The 24,020-nt window shown below is 42.4% G+C and overlaps 1 protein-coding gene across 1 annotated transcript in view; it reads right to left on the reverse strand.

Annotated features, from left to right (window-relative positions):
• The window catches only part of LOC126297684 (protein OPI10 homolog), a 93,237-nt gene that overhangs the window by 25,295 nt on the left and 43,922 nt on the right, over positions 1 to 24,020 (reverse strand). The window contains exon 2 of the mRNA XM_049988797.1: positions 9,708 to 9,837. Coding sequence (XP_049844754.1) covers positions 9,708 to 9,837 — 130 coding nt within the window. The remainder of the gene's footprint in view (positions 1 to 9,707; positions 9,838 to 24,020) is intronic.

The following is a 24,020-nucleotide window of genomic DNA, read 5'->3' on the forward strand; positions in this document are numbered from 1 at the left end:
GTTTGTTCCGAAATTGTTGAATTTTGGCCTAAAAGGTGTCGCACAGATATCGCTCAGGAATTGCTGAATGAAGCTCACAATGATCCTGACCTTCAAAAGAAGGTTATAACAGGTGACAAAGCATGGATATATGAGTACAATGTTGATATGTTGATAGCAAAGCCCAATCATCCCAATGGAAACTGTCTGGAGAGAGGGGGGGCAGAGACCAGTTTGAACACATGTAAAGGTTCTTCTCACTGTTTTCTTTGATTACAGTGGGCTAGTGCATTACGAGTTCCTGCCTTACAGTCATATGATCAATAAAGAATACTACCTACAATACTACCTGGGAGGTATGTGCCATTTGAGTGAACCAATCTGAAGAAAATGACTAGAACTGTGGCAAAACCACTTGTGGAAATTGCATCACGATAACACCTCAATGCCTGTTCATGATTTTTTGGCAAAAAAACAAGACCCAGTCATCTGAATGGCTCAAAGCAAATCACTACAAGAGCAAAGACCAAAATAAAATTTAAAAGTTTGATCACAGTTGAAGGTTCTTCTCTCTCTCTCTCTCCCTCTCTCTCTCTCTCTCTCTCTCTCTCTCTCTCTCTCTCTCTCTCTCTCTCTCTTTTTTTTTTTTTTTTTTTTTTTTTTTTTTTTTTTTTTTTTTTTGTCATAGGGCTAGTGCATTACAAGTTCCTGCCTTATAATCATACAGCCAATAAGGAATATTATCTAAGAATTAAGTGCCATTTGTGTGCAGCAATCTGAAGAAAATGACTAAGAGTTGTGGCAAAACCAATCAGGACAATCACATCACAATGCTTTTTCATGATTTTTTGGCAAAAAAACAATGCTGTCATGTTGCTTAAGCCACCGTATTCACCGGAAATCGCCCCAGTGAGTTCTTACTATTCCCAAGGCTCTCATTTCACCATCAGTAATGAGAAAGAAACAGGATCTCTTAAGGAGCTAAGCACCATAAAGAAAAGTGAGTACCAGAAGTACTTCCAAGTCTGTAAAAAGCTCTGGCACCAGTATATTACATCTGGCAGGGAATACTTTGATGGGGAAAAAGTTGATGCTGATGAATAAATAAAGTTTCTTTACGAAAAACAAAAAAATCCGTTACTTTTTGATCACGCTTCGTATAGTGGGAGTCCTGTAAAGTTGACTGGAGTGCAGTTATTTTATTTTCCTTCTGAAATAATTTTGAGCAATCTTTTTTGAGTGTCCAGTAACAGCCTCCATTCTTTCAAGCTCACAAATATCCTTTAACTCATGGAAAGTCCATCTCTCTCTGATACATAATTTGTGCATGTGTGTCACCTAGTAATGTGAATTACATAATGTAACTATTTTGTGATGTTCAGAATCAACTTCTTATACTGAAACAGCAGATTTTTGAAGTTTTTTAACAATGCATTACAATTTATACTTTCCTTTGTTTCCTGGTATTACTTCAATGTAAGGCAGTTCATGATTGATTCACTATCTCCAAAGTTGATGGTATTAATCATTCAGTGTAAAAGCAATGGTAAGAATATTATTTCTACTGTCAACATTTAGTAACACCTTCCACTTCCAAAGTAAAATGCAAAGAAATGAATACAACACTCAAGTCAACACACAAAATCGTTCATCAGTGATTATTCAGATGTTTCATTCTTTTGGCAACTGTAACAATTACAAAAATCTTTTTTTTGTCACAAATTTCAGTCAGTCAGTCAGTGTGCTTTTGATTGTTAAGCTAAGTTATTGATATCATTTCCAGCACAAATTTCAACAACTGACTTAGTTTTCTTCTTCAGGTGTTAGCAGAGTTCAGCTTCCAGTTAAACAATGAGTTGTGGTGCTCATTTGTTATTTGGATCCCGTGCTGTTATTCTGTGAAATATAAGTTCTCTCAGCATTTCCATATCTGTCAAATGAGATGGACAGTAAGATCTTAATAAATTGAGTGATGAATCCTATGTCTTACTTAAATTGAAACCTATGTCTTTGTTTATTGTGTTTCCTGGCATTTTTATTTTGACAGGCTCCTTCATTAAGCTGTCCTAGAAACTTGGTGTTTGCACCACAATAATACTGCTCTTATCATGTTTAATACCTTTCTTCAATTGTTCTAATGGTCTATCCTACAAAAGATAGGCCAGATTCACATGGACTGTGGTACTACACCTAGATTTTGGAGACCCAGTTAACCTTTGATATTCCACAGAAGACTTTTTACCATTGTTAATGGGAACAAAATAAAGTGGATGCCATATTTCCATAGGAGTTTACTGATCTTTCTTGAGATTGAACCAACATAAGGCAGATAATCAATCCTAGGTTTTTCATTTTCTTTTTCAATCTCAACCTCTGCCTTAGGCATTGTTGATTTTGACTGCATCATACACTCAGTTCCTCGATCTAAGTAACCAGTTCTTCTGAACACTATTTGTAAGTACTGTAATTCCTTGATGAGGCTGTCCTTTTCTGACAGCATTCAAGCTCTATGGTCCAGAGTCTTTAGTACGAAATTTTTCACGAAGAATGTTGATGGTCTGAGGTGTGTAGTACGAAATTTTTCACGAAGAACGTTGATGGTCTGAGGTGTGAAGATAAAAAGTCAGTGTGTGTAAGTATCCTATATACATTGTGATCCAGGGATCAGTCGACCCTTCTGTTGTGACTCGCCGATCTTTCAAAGTGCCACCGCGCAGTTACGTGCGTCCTCTACATGCGGCGCTGTCTGCCAGCCATGCAGCAGCAGTCAGCCAGCCAGCGGTCACTTGACTCGGACTCATTTATGATTTGACTGTTAAAGTGTACACACACCTTACTCTGTTTACTTGATCTGTGACTTTCACGTATTGCGTCTTCCTTGAAATATATTTGTTCAACTTGAAGTTATAATTGGTGGCGAGATAGTGATTTTTCTTTTCCATTGTTGACCCACATGTTTCCATGGCTACTTTAGAGCAATTATTGCAAGGTCTTATAGAACAGCAAATGCTTCTCACAAATACGATTCGTGATTTCGTCGCAGCATCAAATGCGGGGCGTCTCTCGTAGTCGTCTCTACCTCCTTTTCCTTCTTACAACGAGACGGCGGAAGACTGGTCTGATTACGAAAAAGTCTTCAACACCACTTCTTGGCATTTCATGTCGCGGATGAACAAACATGTAAGTCTCTGTTCCTTTCATGGATTTCACCTCAAATGTATTGGTTGTTGTGGCAATTGGCCCCTTTGAAAGATCCTGCGTCTTTGTCCTTTGCTGAAATGTGCTCACTTCTGTCCGTCTATTTTCAAAAGCAAACGCATGAGGTAGCCTCTCGTGTTGCCTTTTATCATTGTCAAAAACAACCGAATCAATCCTATCGCGCTTGGGCTGCTGAACTTCACGGCCTCAGCAGAAAGTGTCAATTTGTTACTGAAGTTCACAATGAATCCTACACCGTTTCCATGGTATGGGATGCTATTATCCAATCGGCGCCCGGCAAAGAAGTTAGGCAACGTGCCCTTCAGTTGGCAAATCCGACTCTAGATGAAGCCCTATCCATCGCTCAGTCTTTTGAAATTTCTCGCACCGCTGGAACGCAAATACAGGCATGGGGCGACGTCGGGGAAATACAGCCTCTGTGCAATGTTGACGAAGCGTGTGGTGTCTCCCCACTGGCCGACGTGGCCGCAGTACGCTCCCAAGCGCAGCCTCGGCCTAACCGTAAACAAACCTCTAAGAAACTGCAGCAAAACCCACGGCAACTGCGTTCATGTCCGCGGTGTTTCACAAAACATTCACGAGAAGATTGTCCACAACATTGGCCATGTGTCACAAATGCAAAAAAAAAAAAGGGTCATGTGTCATCCGTTTGCAAATCCGACCGCATACATGATGTTCATGAACATGACGCTGATTCTTATTCTATGTTGTCTGTCAATTGTACTTATCCCCTTCCAGGGAAGTTATTCCTCACTGTCCAAATACGTGGTTGAGATGTTCGCATGCAAATGGGTATTGGTTCTGCTGCCACTATCATCAATTCTCAGACATATCTTCAGTTGGGTTCTCCAATCCTGTCACCTGTCACTAGGCAATTACAGATTTACAATAAACAGATTTCGCTCTTGGGACAATTTGATGCTGAGGTATCTTACACATCTGTCGTTCGCACTGTTCCCATATTTGTGGTCGACCATAGTAATGCCTTTCGCGTTTTTGGATTCTCCATAGATGACTCTGTCAATATCATCTCTGATGCTATTCCTTATGCTCAATTGGATTCCTTGTCGACGACATTTTCGTCTCTTTTTTCTCCTGGGTTGTGCTGTGCAAACGACTTTGAAGCTCATATCATGCTCAAACCCACTGCTTGGCCTAAGTCTTTTCGCGCTCGGCCCATTCCTGTGGCCCTCCGTGATCAGGTCAAACGCAAACGGGAGATGGATCGTCTCACTGCTTCAGAGATCTTGCTTCCTGTTACTTCAAGTGAGTGGTCCTCACTTGTCGTTGTCGCTGCTAAGCCAAATGGTGATATTCGTCTCTGTGGCGATTTCAAAGCCACTGTAAATGCTCAATGCCTTATCGACACTTACCCAATGCCTCGACCTGAAGAATTGTTCACTAAACTTGCTGGAGGCCAGTCTTTTTCTAAATTTGACATGTCAGAAGCTTACCATCAACTTCCTCCCGACGCTGCTTCCCGGCAGTTTCTGGTCCTTAATACGCCTTTCGGCCTCTATCAATACCAACGATTGTCATTCGGGGTTGCCAGCACCCCTGCTCTCTTTCAGTGATTCTTGGAACAATTGTTGCTCGCTGTCCCTAGGTGTATAAATTACATGGATGACATTGTTGCCACTGGCTCCACCACTGAAGAACATCTTCAGAATCTCCGCACACTTTTTCATGTCTTACATACTGCCAGTCTTAAGTGTAATCTTCAGAAATCAAACTTTTTTCAGGCATCTATCATGTACTTGGGGTTTCAACTCTCTTGGGATGGTATTCATTTGCTTCAGCAAACTGTCACTGTGATCGATGCCCTTCCTCACCCTACATCTGTTAAGGAACTGCAGGCCTTCTTGGGGAAAATAGCATACTATCAGAAGTTTTTACCATCTGCTGCTTCGGTGGCTCAGCCGTTGCATCGCCTGTTGCATAAAAATGTGCCTTTTCACTGGTCCACGTCATGTGATGTGGCTTTTCAGAAATTGAAGACTATGCTGAAATATGCCCCGTGCATGGCTACTTATCGACCTGGCTGACATCTTGTTCTTGCGACGGACGCCTCTCAATACGGGGTTGGTGCAGTCCTTGCACACCATTTTTCTGATGGTTCTGAACAACCCATTGCTTATGCCTCCAAAACGCTCACGGATGCCCAACAAAAGTATTCTCAAAATTAAAAAGAAGTTTTGGCCATTATTTATGCTCTTCATAAGTTTGGTGTTTTTCGCTATGGATCCAAATTTCATTTTGTTATGGATCACAAACCCCTTGTTTCCTTGTTTCATCCACCAACGCCACTTCCCAATAAGGCTGTACACCGCCTCCAGCGTTGGGCTATTTACTTGTCTTGTTTCAATTATGAGATTCATTTTCAGCCGATGGCTCAATATGCGAATGCTGATGCGCTGTCTCGCCTTCCCATGAGTCCTGATCTGGCATTCGATAGGGACGAACTTTTGTGTTTCCACCTGGATGTTGCCGAGCAGCGGGTCGTGGACGGGTTCCCCATTACCGGGGACCAGCTGGCGGCTGCTACGGGTTCTGACACTACCCTCTCCTGGGTGTTACGCTGTATTCAGAAGGGTTGGCCAGATCGTATGTCTACTAATACTTCTGATCCGTTGCGGAATTACTACGCTTTGCGTTACCGCCTCACGGCTAGGGATGGTGTTATCCTTCTTTCCACCGAAAATGCTTCGCCGCGTGTTGTGGTACCTGCGTCTTTGCATGCTTCAGTCTTGTGCCTCCTTCACCGAGGGCACTGGGGTGTCTCTCGCAAAAAATCTCTGGAGCGCCGACATGTGTACTGGCCTGGCATCGACTCTGAAATCGCACACATGGTCGCTGCCTGTGGCCCTTGTGTGTCCCAGGCCGCCGCCCCGAAGTCCTATTTGTCACCGTGGCCTTCGCCTGAGAAGCCCCGGGAGCGTATTCATGCTGACTTCACAGGTCCTTTTTTAGGTACTTATTGGCTTCTAGTTATTAACGCCTACTCTAACTTTCCTTTCATTGTCCGTTGCACGTCGCCTACCACCGCGGCAACCACCAATGCTCTAGCTCGCATTTTCTCTTTGGAAGGCCTTCCCTCTACTCTTGTTACTAATAATGGTCCACAATTTGCCTCTTCCAATTCTGCGGATTTTTGTGCCTGTCACGGCGTCATGCACGTCACGGCCCCTCCGTTCCATCCACAGTCAAACGGTGAGGCTGAACGACTGGTCCGCACATTTAAGGTGCAGAAGAGGAAACTCCTGACTTCTTCTGCTGCTGACGAAGCGCTTCTCCAATTTCTGGCTTCTTACCGTTTCACCTCCATGGGCGACCACAGCCCGGCTGAACTCTTACATGGCCGACAGCCCCGCATGCTACTTCATCTTCTGTGCCCTTCCACCTCACGGCCGTGGGTGCCTTCGCTTGGCCGGTTCACTGCCGCCGTCCTTGTATGGGTACAGGGATATGGCAGGCGGTCAATATGGAGTCCTGGCTGCATCTTCTACATCTACAGCCATACTCCGCAAGCCACCTGACGGTGTGTGGCGACGCCTGTTTGAAATCCAGACGGACACGTGTGTTGCAGTGCGTCATTCGGACCAGCTTCCGCCTCGTGTGCTGGCAATGCCTCTTCCGTATGTCGCTACACCACCTTCGGCTTTACCTGACGCTCGGGATACTGGAATCTCTCACTACTCACAATGCAGTCCTCTCACCATCATATTGGTGCTAGCACAAGAACTGACACCACCAGGAGACGTGCCCAAGCAGGAACCAGATGACCATCATCTGTCGGAGCAATTCTACTCGCCTCCTTCTCCTACGGACGCAGACACATCGCCCATGTCTCCTGTTATAACAACCGAACTAGCCGCAACGGGCCGATTGGTACATGGGGCCCAAGCAGATTCGACCTGTTATCATCGGGGACACTTCCTTCCATACGGGAAGCCTCCTCCTTGAGACTTTACGGCCAGTCAAACAACACCTATGGACGTTAGCAATCTACAAGCCACCTCCATCAAGAACTGTGTCAAAACTTCAAAGGGGGGAAAAGTGTTGTGACTCGCCGATCTTTCAAAGTGCCGCGGCGCAGTTATGCGCATCCTCTACATGTGGCGCTGTCTGCCAGCCATGCAGCAGCAGCGCCACCTAAGCGGCCAGCCAGCCAGCGGCCACTAGACTCAGACTCAGTTATGATTTGACTGTTAAAGTGTACACACGTCTTACTGTGTTTACTTGATCTGTGACTTACATGTATAGTGTCTTCCTTGAAATATATTTGTTCAACTTGAAGTTATAGCACCTTCTCTTAACTAATGCATCAAGGCAAGATAGCTCTAATTTTTTTTTCTACAAGTTCCATTATGAATTGTCTATTAGGATGGATAGTGCTTAAATTTTACAGGAACTCTTCAAGTTTTTTCACTTCATGTGTCTACACCACAAATGTGTTGTTCACACATCAATTGAAACACATTGGCTCGAACTTGACACATTCTAGTGTGTGTGCTTCAAAGTGGTCCACATTCAGGAGGACTATGACATATGATAACAGACTATCCATCGTCACACCATCAATTAGTTAACATCGATTTTAGATTTTCTCTCAAACAGGAAATAAGCTGATGTAAGACTCTGCCTCAGTATTTTAGTGGAACAGTTGTCAAACTTCTACACAAATAATTCAAAGGATTGAGAAAGTGGGACTCTTGTTAAGAGGGAGAACATATAGAAACTGACCTAACCATATCCTCATGCAACGATGGATGGAGGTGGTGTTCATAGTGTGTGAGCTGCAAATGTGGTGTTCACACTTCCCCACACATTTGATACAAATGTGTTTCACATACTGGTTTGTTGGTGCATCAATATTAGTAATAATGGGTCTTTGAGAAATGACTCCTTGTTTACCTTAGGGAAGCTATATGGTTGTGGCAGTATAGGTGTTTTTGTATTAAGACCCTTAATAATGTTATGTGGCATGCCCGGTACACTGAGAAGAGACATCAGCTTCCTTTTAATTTTATTCAAAAAATCAACATTTTACTGTAGATTATACCATTCAAAAGACTGAAAATCTTCTTAATCCAGTCCACTCATAACGTTACAACCTCAGCCCTTGTCAGGTAGCAGAAGTACAGTTGCTTTGTCCTTCCACAGATTTCCAACTGCTATTTCTCCTTTCTTGGAGATGCTGGCTCTAATCAGTGGAGCTTTGGTAAATGCTCTACAGGTTTCATGGTGAACCTCTTCAGCTGTTTCCAATGGGAGCAAAGTTACAACATGCTGCAGGGAGCTGATGTAATCTGTTACTGGTAGCATTTCCTAAGTGCACTCAAAACTTTGTTCTTTCGCAAGGGATAACTATATCTTCATCCTGAACTACATCTACATGGTTACTCTGCAATTCCACTTAAGTGTCTGGCAGAGGGTTCATTGAACCATTTTCAAACTACTTCTCTACCATTCCACTCTCGAATGGTGCATGGGAAAAAGGAACACCTAAATCTTTCCGTTTGAGCTCTGATTTCTTTTATTTTATTATGATGATCATTTCTCCCTATGTAGGTGGGTGTCAACAAAATATTTTCGCATTTGGAAGAGGAAGTTGGTGGTTGAAATTTCGTAATGTTGATCAGCGAGATAAATTACTGAACAGCCTCTTGCTTCCTGTCTTGGCTTTTTGTGTAAGTGCACAAATTTTACTTTCTGGCATTGACTCTACTTGTGATCAAGTCATATTGTCCAGTTATTCCGAGAATCTGCAGACAGTGTAGCTGACATGTAAAGATGGAGATGAAGGAGCTCTTTTGAAGTGATATCTAGCATTTGTCAGGTGTCACAAATTCTCTCTTGTACTAGTACCAAGCTTGCATGGTTCATAGTCCTATTGGCTACTGGTGTGTTAATATGATATTCTGGTTTTGGCAAACACAGCTATAATTTGTTCATCTTGACATCTCGTCAAAAAAATCAGAGTACTGAGAAGCCAACATTCCTTCTGGTAGACCTTATCCACATTGTGTAAGTTGTGGAACATGTCGTCACCACAGAGTGAAGTTATAGTGTATTAGGTTTTCTTGGTGCAGTTGATTAATCACATGCTTTGGGTGTTCAGTCGAGCTGTGGAAGGAACAATTCTGCTGGATCCCCAAAAGCACATCATTAATCAATCATGCCAAGGAAATGTGAGAGAGCAGTTATTATCTGAATCCACAAATAAAAATTGCAAAACATAAGATTTGAGAGCAAATTGTTACAATTAGTATGTTACTTAAAAATGTGTGATTTACATGCTGAATAACCCTACTGCTACAAACTGACTGTGGTCCATTACTTTTACATATAAACATATGACATATATCACTCAGGTGTTTCACTATTTTGTGTTGTAAGAAACTTAGGAACATACTATCTGTCATTTTCAAATCCAGCAACTACCTCAATAACAAATAAAAATTTGATTGATAATTTCAGTTCATTAAATATTCAATAAGCAAATTTACCTAAACCACCAGTTCCTGGTGGAAAGGATTGGACTCCTGTTAGAAAAACCACAACATGATTGATTGAATCTGCATCTGTAATAGTTGTTGCAAATTTTGTTTGGTCACACTGTTGAAAATCTGTTTGCACCTGCAACATAAAAGAAATTGTTATGCATAATTCAAACTTAATCACAAATTCACAATATTAATGACAACAGCTAAAAAAACTAATAGTACAAATTTCCCACAGGTTGCAACAGCTGCATCTAGAAAAATGATCGTCAGCTGTGCCACTCTGTCTGTAGTAGCACACATCTCTATCTAAGGCAGCAGAATTCAGTGTACGAAGCAATCTGGAAATGTAGGCCATCATTTTCTTTGTTTTAAAATTTACTGACTTACACAAGTGATACTATAAACAATTAAGATTACTTGAGGATATTTGTAGTAGTATAGCCTAATATTCACTGATGCCATATAAACATGGATACAGTAACTTTAAATGTATCTGAGTTGGCACCTTCCAATCACTTACACACGAGGTGCCAGTGGCAGATACAATGAATGTGTCCTAACACACCATAACACCACCAGTAGAAGTAACCAGCATTATCATCTTGAACTATGCTTTAAGAATTCTCTCTTGGTACTACGAACCTGGCTTGTAATGACTTTGGCTTGTTTCTGATTTTTGATTCTTTTATCAGTCTACTTCAGCACCGCAATTGCTGGCTGGACTGCCTCCAACTCCAGTGTCTCACACTAGTGCTATTTCATCACTTTGGCTTGTAACTTCGCAGCTTTGCTGATCAAAGACAGTCGCCACAAGCAAGTTTTTCTATTGTGACTGACTGAAAACTTGACAACAAGGGACATTGTCAGCATGCAGAACTGGTTATGATGGATCCATAATTTCCTGCATTGTGGAAACAGCAGTTGGAATAGTCTCAACAGCAGTTCCAACAGTAGCAACAACTGTTTCAACTAACGCAGCAGAAGAAGCAGCAACAGCTCCAGCAGCAGCAGCAGCAGCAGCAGCAGCAGCAGCAGCACCAGCACCACCACCACCACCACCACCACCACCACGACAATTGCTATATCTGATTCAGTTCATCACTGTGTTATATTACGGTATTCCAGTAGTCATTTATGCAAACTGATCAAAGTTTATACACTCTTGTTGATTTCAGTATGCTAGAATTTTCTGTTGTCTGTTACTGACTAAACATTACATTGCCAAAGTCAAATTACAGTTCAAATTCAAACAACATACAAAACAGCCACGTTCATCCTATGCAGTGTAGGTCAAAAAATTGCAAGGCTTATCATGCCAGTGCAATTTTGTATGTGCATGTTGCAATGTGTCTCATGCAATATCTGTAATTCCTGGTGTAATTGTCAGATTAATGCTAGACAAACAGGTTGAGATGAAAGATTTAGCATTTTCAGACCCATCACTTGAAGAGGTCTTTACCAACAGTGCAAGCATTCGAAGTAGCCGCTTCTATTCATCAAATGTTTGAAAAAAGAATTGATGTAAGTACTTTGTAGAGTAGCCAATGTTGTCAGTTAAATAATGACACACATTCATAGTAACCATCCTCAGATTTAATTAATTTTCAGTTCACCAGTATATTACAAAGCAGCCAAGAATTTGTCCATTCCCCATTTGCATTGGTAGATGCTCCTGTAAGGGAGCATATAACTCATTGTTGAAAATCAGTATTTATTACATGTCATAGTCGCTCCCCATGTCACTGCCTTTTGATCCCATGTTATTAAGTTATATACATCTGCCCCAAATGCTACAACAAACATGAAAATTGACAGTGTCAATATTATGGCATGAAGTACAATGCGAGCCATAAATGTGGCATCCTAGCTAGCGTCTGGGGACCACAAAGCAGAGAGGCATCAGGGCATTCTGCAGTGACCAGGGGATAACACTAAGAGGACAAATTAAGGTGCCAATAATTTACAAGAAAGTACCTCACACACTAACATAGCTGGTAGTTAGTTCACGGGCAACAACTAATGTAGCTATTTGGACTTGATATTTTTACTTTATTTGTGTTCCAAATTGATGATCATGTAGCATTAGCAACCATAGTAATTCCATTTAGTGATTTGGAAAAACTTTTGAACTAGTCATAAGCAGTCCCAAACTCCCAGAAGTATCAGTGCTATGCTTTCAACAATGTGCCCTCTACCTCAGCAGTCCACAGCTCATGGTCTTGCAGTCGTGTTCTCACTTCCCGAGCATGGGGTCCCGGGTTCGATTCCTTGCGGGGTCAGGGATTTTCACTTGCTTCGAGATGACTGGGTGTTTGTGTCGTCGTCATCATTTCATCATCATTCATGAGAGTGGTGAGATCGGACTGAGCAAAGGTTGGGACTTTGTACGGGTGCTGACAATTGAGCAGTTGAGAAACCCACAGCCAAACATCATCATCATCATCATCTATCTCAGCAATTACACTAATAACATTCATTAGCACCCCACCCACACAACATGAAAATTCAGACACCTTATCCCTGTGCTGATGGGCCCAGGCAAATGAGTATGATGATGAGACATTATGTTTTGCACTCAGCAACAAGCTGCATCAGGTTTTGGATGAATCACTAATCACTGGAAATGAGGTAGCTACAGACACTGTGCAGGAATCAGTACTCCATAGGATAATGTTGACAATAAAGGGAGAATGGCCAGAACACCAACAAAAAGGCACCGATTCACAATACAGAAGCTTCATTTACTTATTCCATCAATTCACGATGCTGTTATGCTAACAATGACAGAAGAAGAATGTTGTTATTTTGCCCTCAATCCACCCACACATGCTCCAGTTGTTTCACACGTTCCACTTGGTAATGTCACAAAGATTTTACAGCCCACTTTCAAGGAGCGATGTGGATGCTTGTGGCTGATACACTCTACAAGTTTCCGTACATGGCACACATGTCCAGCACTTCAGGGCCTGGCACGATTTGACCGTCCTAAATTTCGGCAATAGGGGGTGCACCACCACGTGATTTGTCCAACAATGCCTCTCAGTTTGTCGTTTCCACATCTTAACAGTTCTGCAGTGCAGAAGAATGAAGCACACAATCACTGCATCCTTTTCACCTAGCAAGTAATTCCAGGGCAAAGTGGAGGGTCAGGACAGTTCATGTTCCTGGGCACCTATAGATCCACCTCCATCAACATAGAAAGCCCAGCCAAAATTCCGGACAGGTGCAGACCCTATACATTATTTGACCTTGTACACCCCATACAGCAAGCCTGGAGCTCCCACCCACATGCAACCTACAACTGTGCTGGACTCACAACTTCAGTTGAGTGGATTTGAGGTGTTGTGACCGATCTCAGAGGGGAGCCAGCTTTCCACTCGTGGGCCAACGGCAGTAGTTGCTGTGTCACGAGAGCCAGCTGTGGCCACAACTAGTTGGCAATGGACACACACAGGATGCCAGACACACAAATAGCTCAGGTGGCAGGTGTAGGCCCTCCCTGCCCCCAGACACCAGCCACCCGAATGTGCTGGCCTTACACGAGGTACAACCTCCTACTATGCTGAGAGCCAAAATGACCCATGAAACAAGTGGTGGAGCAAATATTGGTAACAATGGAGCTGTAGCTCTGTTCTCCATCCCAGCCTCTCCAGGCATTAGCTGCTCCACATGTAGGGTCGAACGGTGATTTGTAACCATTGGGCCAGCAAAGCCCAGCACATGCACCTACATCGACAACCAGGTAGTCCTGCCTCCAAACACAGGAAGTAATGTTTGAAGATACTGATGTCATTCCACTCTCTCCACATATACAGCCATTTTTGGCCCTACATGCTGATTAAAATGGGGGGAGGGGGGGAGGAGGGGGGGGGGGGGAGGGATTTAGTATCTTACAATATTGATAATGATTAGGAGATAGATAATTTAGCTATATCTGAGTCAGCACCTTCAAATCATGTCCGCACGAGACACCAGCACTAGGTATGCTTGACATATCCTATAATGAGCCACTGTTAGGAATGTATGGCCTTTGGTATGCAGCTTTAATGTCCAATCTTGCCAAGTCATTTTGTGTTGTCTTCCTATGAAACTATTGATCAAGTGTCGTAATAGTACAGTAAAGCAACCTGGAATTATCATTGTGGCTGCCTGTCCGGTTAGCCGTGTGGTCTAATGCACTGCTTTCTGGGCAGGGAGGTGTGCAGGTCCACGGCAAGAATTCGCTTGGCGGATTAGTGTCCAGGTCCGCTGTGCCAGCCAGTCTGTGGATGGTTTTCCATCTGCCTTGCCAAATGCGGGCTGGTTCCCCTTATTCCGCCTCAGTTACACTATGTTGGTGATTGCTGCGCAAAAACTTTCTCCACTTACGCGTTCACCATAATTACTCTACCATGCAAACATAGGGGCTACACTCATCTGGTGTGAGACGTTCTTAGGGGGATCCACTGGGGACCGAACCGCACAATAACCCTGGGTTCGGTGTGGGGCGGCAATGGGTTGAATGGACAGCTGTAGCCTGTTGTGGGGTTGTGAACCACTGAGGGCTACAATGGGGACAAAGCCTCTCCATCGTTTCTATGTCCCCAGTTCCATACAATACAATCATTGTGGACTATGCTTTTGGAATTCTCTCTTGATACTGTAGAGATGGCTCATGCCAACTTTGGTTTGTTTCCAGTTTTTGTTTGTTCTAACAATCTACTTTGGCACTTATTCACCAGCAGTGAGGTCGATGACCTCCTTCCAGCTCTGTTGTCTCTTGCTTTTGTGATTTCACTACCCCAGCTTGTTACTTCCACAGCTTAGCTGCTCTAACAAGTGTTCCTATTGGGACCAAAAGAAAACATGACAACATTTTTTTTTTGGTTCTTATCCATAAAGTATATTCTTTTTTCACATCATACACTGCCCCATTCTTCTCAAACGTGGCATAAAATTTTATACCTTTTAGTTGTGACAAAAACGCAGTATTTTTTTTCCCACCCTACAATAGCCTCCGGAGCTAAGTCATTTTCTCACATTTATGACAAATTTTTAGTCTACTTATGTTGGCCAAACAGAATGTTTCTCATGTGGAAGTGGTGGTGGTGGTGGTGGTGGTAAGAGACAAGAGATAAGATGAAAGTAACTGGCTGGTTAACTGATAAAAATTAATAAACTGGTCATTATACTGCACATTAATATCTCCCCTTTAATCCTAACAGTTTAGGGAGGATGTCAGACACAACATAAACTTAACAAAAGGAACCAGACGGGAAAGATTAGGATTTAATATCCAATCAACACTGAGGTCATTTAGCAATGGAGCACATATTGCAGAATTGTGGGAAAAGAAATTGGCAATGTTGTTTTCAAAGGAACCATCCTGGCATTTGTCTTGCGCAATTTACGGAAACTGTGGAAGACTTAAATCTGGATGACTGGATAGAGCTTTGGACTGCTATCCTTCAAAATGTGAGGCAGTTCCTTACCATGGCACCACCAAACTCTATCATTCAATGTTCCAAAACAGATAAGTTGCCATTAGATTAATCTAATAGGTGATATTTCAAATATCTGAAGATTACCTATTTGTTGGCAAATTAAAAAATTACACAATTGCAGTAAAACATGGTATAAAGAGAGATGTAAATAGTTACCATAAAACTGCAGACTACACCAGTTCTTAAAATATCACGTAAGAGGAGAAGTTGATAGTGGAGAGACTAAAATACTATAGCTAAGCACTAAACTAAAAAAGAATGAGCCATTCACTATGCAATACATTAAAGTCTCCAACCACAACATTGAGGATGGAGTCCAGAAAGGCCACAAACTCTTAAAATGTGTATCACATATATCTCACAGTAAACTAAAATGGAAAGCAGCTCCCCACTTTAATGTACTTCTGCAATCACATTAGAATTTACAATAGAATACTGAAACGTACGAGCCAGAGACACCATGAAAAGGTGGGTCCTCTACTGGTGTAAGTAGTCATGGGTCCGAGGACAAAGCACAATACTTTCTCTCTCTTGCATGACCAGAAGGCGGAATATCACAGTCGGACCATTGATTTTACCAGTCACAGTTTATTGTCTCTTATGTCCAGCCATTCATCATTTCATTGGCGCACAATCTGGGTCAACAATAAAGTGACATATTGCAAAGAAATGATAAAACATTCCACAGTACATTCTGTGGCTGTTATGCTATCTTTCTCATTTCCCTGGATTCTGATATGCCCTGGTACCAAGCTGCTTCCTAATCTTGCTTTGGTAGCAGGAGAAGCATGTCCTGAATTAGCTGGATGGTTCTCTCTGAAGGATATATTTGTTGAATCACTTGGAAGGCACTCAGGGAAAACTGTTCCTTCAGTCACAACTCAATTGGAGCATATTATGAAATTCTTTCTTGGATGATAATTCACTTGCCCCAATGCCTTCAGGTTTGCCTGAAAACCATTAACTGGTCAGACAGACCTTTTCGCTGGATTTTTTAAAGCAACTCAGCAAAGTTAATTTTTTTTATCTTATTACAATTGTGATCACCAGACTATATTTTTTGATAATTTTATTTTTGTGATTTAGGGCCAAAAACTTTGGTGGTATGTATACCAGAAAACTATGGTGGTATGTATACCTTGCACAGCCATTTCTGGAGCTGTTATATTGGTGGTAAGTGTATTTCCCACTGTAGAAACAAAGCATTTTTTTCCACAAGCGACAAGAATAGCGATCTCATGTCAAACAGAAACTGATTGTTTAAACATTTGGTACAGTGAACTACCACAAGATATCAGGCATAGCCAGAAGTCGTATTAAGTTACATTCCCAAAAGCTTTCTAAAATCACTAAGTTGGCAGTAAGTATGTTTCCAAAGGCGTTCAAAGGACATATGAATTTTGTGGTAAGTATACTTGCCAAGCCTTTGGAGAAACTACTTTGGTGGTAAGCATACTTTCCAATGGCCGTTAAAACAATATTATTTAATGGGCTGTATAGCTGCCATGGCCCTAAAAGCTGTATCTCACAACAAATAGAAACTACAGATGATGCAGCAGACTACCACTAGATTCCAGGAGAGTACAAAAATGGTACAACATATTCCCATAAATGCAATAAAAATATACAGTTACTGGTAAGTATATGCCCCACAGCCCACAAAAGGGTTGGACATGACCAGGGAAATGATTGAGAAGTCCCTCTCCTCCTGGTTAGACCCATTAGTAAACACTGCTTGTTTATATTATAAAGAGACACAAAACTATGCTGAGAGTACTTATGATATGACACTGGTTCATGCCAAAGTATATACGCCTGAAACTGTTTAGCTAGGAAAATTATTTTTCCCATCCTCAGCTTTTTCTGGCAATTTTTGGTTACAGAAGCAAATTTCTTATATAATTTTATCTGCTTAAGGCCTTAGTTAAATGCCATGCCATTGACTTTACAGGATATTGTTATTCCTACAACAACTCCAGCAAACTTTATGCATGTGAAGTGATACAAGTAACATGATCAGTTTACAGTAATGTGCCATAATAAATGAATGTCTTAACCAATCCCTCACATTTTGTACTAAATTATTTAAAAATACTCTGTAAAATTATATAATATGGAGAGTATTAATCAGGACTAACATGACGATATTAAAGTTAATAGTCACTCAAAATTAGTTACAGTTTATATTTGGGTGATAGGCGAGTGATAAATGTCAGCATTAAAGAAAAAGAAGGACATTCCATTTGAGGAGATGGCTGTTGACTTATTACAAACTTTTATTTTTTATTTTTGACACAATCACTTTCTTTTAACACAATCATAACTGGTTTTGGCATACAATCACCATCTTTATATGCCATAATAGAGAAAAGAAAAGTTTATATTGATACCTAAAACAAGTACAAATATTTTCACTTGGTCTACTTGTGAGCTTAGTAAAGTGCTATAAAAATGCAAATGGTTTGTGCCTACAGGCAGCATTTGGTGAACAAGTGTTCTTCCACTGTGTACTAAACATACAACCGGAAATTAGGGAATTATATATATACAACTGAGTATACTTTTCCTCCCCTATTACACCGAGCGAGGTGGCGCAGCGGTTAGCACACTGGACTCGCATTCGGGAGGACGACGGGTCAATCCAGTCTCCGGCCATCCTGATTTAGGTTTTCCGTTATTTCCCTAAATCGCTTCAGGCAAATGCCGGGATGGTTCCTTTGAAAGGGCACGGCCGATTTCCTTCCCCATCCTTCCCTCTCCCGAGCTTGCGCTCCATCTCTATGACCTCATTGTCGACGGGATGTTAAACACTAATCTCCTTCTCCTCCTCCTCCCCTATTCTTTGCACTACATGCACATCCTCTGTAAGACATTCTTCAATCACAAAAACCATAAAATATGACACACATTACAATCAAATTTCAATGAGGTATTCATAAAATGTGAAAGTAGAATACAGGTCATTAAATGGTAAAACCTATTTAAAACAGAGTAAAGTCTTTACGTGAAAAAGAGACAGAGTAGCAATCCTTATGGTAATTTTTCTGGTGCCTAATGGCACTGCTCTCCAAGCTGCTACGTATTTACACCACTGCACATAAGCTTAGGAGAGATGACACAGAAGGGACGAGCACGGAAGTTCCCTACTGCAGCTCACTGACACTCTTCTTCTGGCTGTGAGGTGTTTACGTTAGATGGGCAGATGTTAAACAGTGCAGACATTGCTTGGATGGCACAGTGTGGCACTCGTTCACAGGGAGGCTCAAGCTGATGATGGACCTTTGGAGATTCAGTGCTCTGGAACAGCTGGCTTTGCTGGTTCTTTATCTGGGTTATCTCCACATCTTTCCTCCGCACGACGAATCATCCGACCTATGAACATTTTCCAACATTGGCATGGTATGTGGTAAGCTCCTAGCTCTTAAAATCCTTTGAAGATCTCAACAAGGCTTTCATCTTGAGCGGGAGGCAAAATACACAACATTATATTTCAAGCGTATCCTCCCAATTTTCATCAATATGTTAGCAACATATGGGATAAATGGCATTGCAACACGTTACTCTCCTTCCTCTTCCCAGGCTCCTTCAGTTTTATGGTACGCTGGATCCAGTGGTGGTTGTAACCATTCTTCTGGAAAACTGTCTGCAGGTACTGCAACTATACCACTAAATTGTCTTGGTTGGAAATTTCACAAGCCCTGTCCATGAGTGTACTGAGGATGCCTTCTTGTTCTGAGGGGGCACGACAGCTAGAGGTGTGCAAGTAAAAATCTGCATGTGCTCATCTACGATATATACTGTATCCTAGTGTGCCATCCAGTTGATTAGCATGTCCAGAAATGGAAGTTACTCTGTGTAATACATGTAAACAGATTAGCAAATTTCAACTATGTTACACTGGGAAGTGAGGGCAAGGACAAGAAAGTGCATCACATCAATGGTGAAGAACAACTCAATAGACCTATAGACGAGTGAAACAAAAGGTGTTTATTGCAAAAGCTGGAAGAATTTTATACATAAGTTTTGAAATAGTTCAAAAAGTTGCTAAAAGATGGCACTGTATGCTCTGCAGCTCACACAGTATCAGTGTGCATAATGAAACTCATTCTCAGCAAGCAGTGTTTGCAATCACATCACAACCTTTTTGAAATGTCCACCACTCACAGTATGGAGGTGGTGGCAAACAAACAATGACATTTGTTATTACATCCCACAGTGTATCAATAGAAATGGATTCAGATGCTACACAGGTCACTGAATTGAGCACATTCGGTGTGGTGGGATGGATCTAATAGACAGTTCCACACAAAAAGAAGTCACAAGAAGTGAGATTGAGTGAATATGTAGGCCAATCTATTCCCATGTCATTCAGTTTGTAATAAACCAATGCAGTGACTCTATTTCTGAAGTAAGTGAAGAAAGTGAAACACTTGTTCGATGCAATGCAGTCAGGCCCCATCTCTCATGAACCATTCAGTGCCTGGTTGATGCCCCAACGCTAGCTGTCTGGTGACATTTGTTACAAAATTGCAATGTAATGTTCACTAGTGATCATTTCTCACACGAAAAAAGAGCCAATAATGGCTCTGCTGCATACTGTAGCCCAAACAGCAGTTTCACGTCTCACAAATGAGGGTTTTCAGAACCCCAGCACTGTCAGTTTTACTTATTCATGCCTTCAGTCAGGTGCAAGTGTGGTTCCTCTGCGAACCAGATGCAGACAACACCAAATTCCTCATTATCAGCTATTGTGAGAATCTGGTTCATAAAGTCAGCCTTGTGTCACACAGCTCATACAGGTGGCTTTGGATTTTGAATCAAACCATGAGTAGGCTCTGTCTCAGTATTTTCTGTGTGTTGGGACACTTCAAACCAGTCTCTGCTGCAATTCCTCAGTTGGAGTTCCTTGAATTTGTTGAATAATTTCAGAAACTGTGGTGACATTTCCAGGACTAACTATGGTTTGCAGGGGCCAGCATTTCTCACTAGTTCATCAGCCATACTGCCTATCCATTGGAATTTGGTGAATAGTTTGTGAATGGTTTTCACATCGGGTACTTTTGGAACAGTAATCATATTTGAAAACTGACACTTACTGCCACAGGGCAGTTTTCCAACACGTGGTATTCCAGTTAAAGAAAAACATGTTGTTCAATTGAATGCATGTTCCCAACCACTTCCTTTGATACACTAACATCTTTTCATGTTTCAACAGTGAAACAAATCACTCTAAGCTGCAGTGCACTATTTATAGGTGCCACATATTGCAATTACAGCACCATCTGTTGACAGCTTTGGAACTATTTTGAAACTTCTGTATAAAATTCTATAGCTTTCACAATAAACATACAGTTTGTTGCAATCATCTACCAATCTTAGTTTTCAAGATATTTAATTTTGAAACCAGATTCCTTCGCTGGCCACCCTGTATTATGTAAGGGACTGGTTTGGTATTCACCAGTTACTAGTCTAATATCGACACAATGAACAGATCTAGCATCTTTCCATATGTCTGCTTTGCTGATCTATGTATAGTGTGCAAATACACTCCTGGAAATGGAAAAAAGAACACATTCACACCGGTGTGTCAGACCCACCATACTTGCTCCGGACACTGCGAGAGGGCTGTACAAGCAATGATCACACGCACGGCACAGCGGACACACCAGGAACCGCGGTGTTGGCCGTTGAATGGCGCTAGCTGCGCGGCATTTGTGCACCGCCGCCGTCAGTGTCAGCCAGTTTGCCGTGGCATACGGAGCTCCATCGCAGTCTTTAACACTGGTAGCATGCCGCGACAGTGTGGACCTGAACCGTATGTGCAGTTGACGGACTTTGAGCGAGGGCGTATAGTGAGCATGCGGGAGGCCAGGTGGACGTACCGCCGAATTGCTCAACACGTGGGGCGTGAGGTCTCCACAGTACATCGATGTTGTCGCCAGTGGTCGGCGGAAGGTGCACGTGCCCGTCGATCTGGGACCAGACCGCAGCGACGCACGGATGCACGCCAAGACCGTAGGATCCTACGCAGTGCCGTAGGGGACCGCACCGCCACTTCCCAGCAAATTAGGGACACTGTTGCTCCTGGGGTATCGGCGAGGGCCATTCGCAACTGTCTCCATGAAGCTGGGCTACGGTCCCGCACACCGTTAGGCCGTCTTCCGCTCACACCCCAACATCGTGCAGCCCGCCTCTAGTGGTGTCGCGACAGGCGTGAATAGAGGGACGAATGGAGACGTGTCGTCTTCAGCGATGACAATTCTGCCTTGGTGCCAATGATGGTCGTATGCGTGTTTGGCGCCGTGCAGGTGAGCGCCACAATCAAGACTGCATACGACCGAGGCACACAGGGCCAACACCCGGCATCATGGTGTGGGGAGCGATCTCCTACACTGGCCGTACACCTCTGGTGATCGTCGAGGGGACACTGAATAGTGCACGGTACATCCAAACCGTCATCGAACCCATCGTTCTACCATTCCTAGACCGGCAAGGGAACTTGCTGTTCCAACAGGACAATGCACGTCCTCATGTATCCCGTGCCACCCAACGTGCTCTACAAGGATTAAGTCAACTACCCTGGCCAGCAAGATCTCCGGATCTGTCCCCCATTGAGCATGTTTGGGACTGGATGAAGCGTCGTCTCACGCGGTCTGCACGTCCAGCATGAACGCTGGTCCAACTGAGGCGCCAGGTGGAAATGGCATGGCAAGCCGTTCCACAGGACTACATCCAGCATCTCTACGATCGTCTCCATGGGAGAATAGCAGCCTGCATTGCTGCGAAAGGTGGATATACACTGTACTAGTGCCGACATTGTGCATGCTCTGTCGCGTGTGTATGTTCCTGTGGTTCTGTCAGTGTGATCATGTGATGTATGTGACCCCAGGAATGTGTCAATAAAGTTTCCCCTTCCTGGGACAATGAATTCACGGTGTTCTTATTTCAATTTCCAGGAGTGTATATTAAACCAAACTCATAAAACTGGAGGACTCCAGACCAGTCAGTTCCTCATGTTAGTTTGCTATTACACTTCAGGGTGTTTAATACTCTCAGATATGTAACTCAAGCCTTCCGCCAACCACTGGCGACAACATCGGTGTACTGTGGAGACCTCACGCCCCACGTGTTGAGCAATTCGGTGGTACGTCCACCCGGCCTCCTGCATGCCCACTATACGCCCTCGCTCAAAGTCCGTCAACTGCACATACGGTTCACGTCCATGCTGTCGCGGCATGCTACCAGTGTTAAAGACTGCGATGGAGCTCCGTATGCCACGGCAAACTGGCTGACACTGACGGCGGCGGTGCACAAATGCTGTGCAGCTAGCGCCATTCGACGGCCAACACCGCGGTTCCTGGTGTGTCCACTGTGTCGTGCGTGTGATCATTGCTTGTACAGCCCTCTCACAGTGTCCGGAGCAAGTATGGTGGGTCTGACACACTGGTTTCAATGTGTTCTTTTTTCCATTTCCAGGAGTGTATAATGCAGTCAAGTCAGTTTGTTGTCAAAATGTAGATTCAATAATGCTACCTGCATTTTTAAAATGGTGCTTTTCATGAGGAGGACAGGGAAGTTAGAAAGACAAGATGAAATCCACAAAGATGGTTTCCTATCGCGAAAATTTAAAACATATCCTAAATATGAATCATTCTTCTTTTATTTCAGCTGAAGTTAATACATACAGTCTGGAGAAAGAACAGAAATTCTCCCATAAAGGGAGTTCCTTAAGCAGGGGATTGCAGGGCAAGCTGCAATTTCAAAACCACTCATTAGTAATGCAAATGCTCAAAACAAGAAAACATGGTGCCAAAGCCATAAAACCTGGACTATGGAACAATGGAAGAAAGTCATTTGGTCAGATGAGCCTTGTTTCACACTGTTTCCAACCTGTGGCTGAATTTATGTACCCAGGAAGAAACATGGCTAGAGATAGGTGATGATTTATGCAACCACATTGCGGTATTCCATGGGCCCAATGGATACTCTGCAAGATCGTATTACTTGTAAGGACTATGCGGTCATTTTGGCTGATCATGTATCCCATGGTGCACTATTTGTTTTCCAACGGTGATCCTAAGTGACATCATCATGAATGTGGAATAAGTAAAAAAAAAATAAATCTTTTACTTTAAAAGAGAATAAAAACTTGTCAAAGAAAATGTAAATGCAGTCACTCATAATAAAAGTGAAAATCATCTGCACCAAAGTTACTTTATATCTTTGTGAACATTATTCTTATTTCTGGAACTGATTACATGAACCGAGCTGTTCATCTGAAAAAAAAAAAGAGACATTATTTATGCTATATTTCATTAAGGAACAAATATATTGGGAAGTGGTAGTTAGTATCTCCAGATCCTAGAAGACCTCACTGTAAGATGTTCTTCAGTTCGCAACATAAATAATTCGTATTGGGCCTCTACGTGCTTTAGAACACAGAAAACTTCTTGCTTATCACAAAAAATCATCTTGTGTGACATTATGGAATGAAAATAAGTAACATATTCTACCATTTATTTTTATATTGCTTTCCTCTGATAGCATCCACATGACAAATAAAGATTGTTTTAGGCGCTTCAGCAGTGTTGTGGTCTGTTTCTCCCATCTGACTTTATTATCAAGTTGTAATCCCAAGAATTTATTTTTTTCTGTCTGCTTGTCATTATATTTCATACACACAGATTGATTCACCCAAACTGTTCACCTCAAATATTTCCGGAGCCATTTAAGTTATCATAATTGCGTTTTCCTCCAGATCAATTGTGAGAAAGTACTTACTGAACAACACAAGACTATTTTAATAACTATATCTGTTATGAACATGAAACCA

The sequence above is a fragment of the Schistocerca gregaria genome, chromosome X (assembly GCF_023897955.1).
Source record: "Schistocerca gregaria isolate iqSchGreg1 chromosome X, iqSchGreg1.2, whole genome shotgun sequence".
Taxonomy (NCBI): Eukaryota; Metazoa; Arthropoda; class Insecta; order Orthoptera; family Acrididae; genus Schistocerca; species Schistocerca gregaria.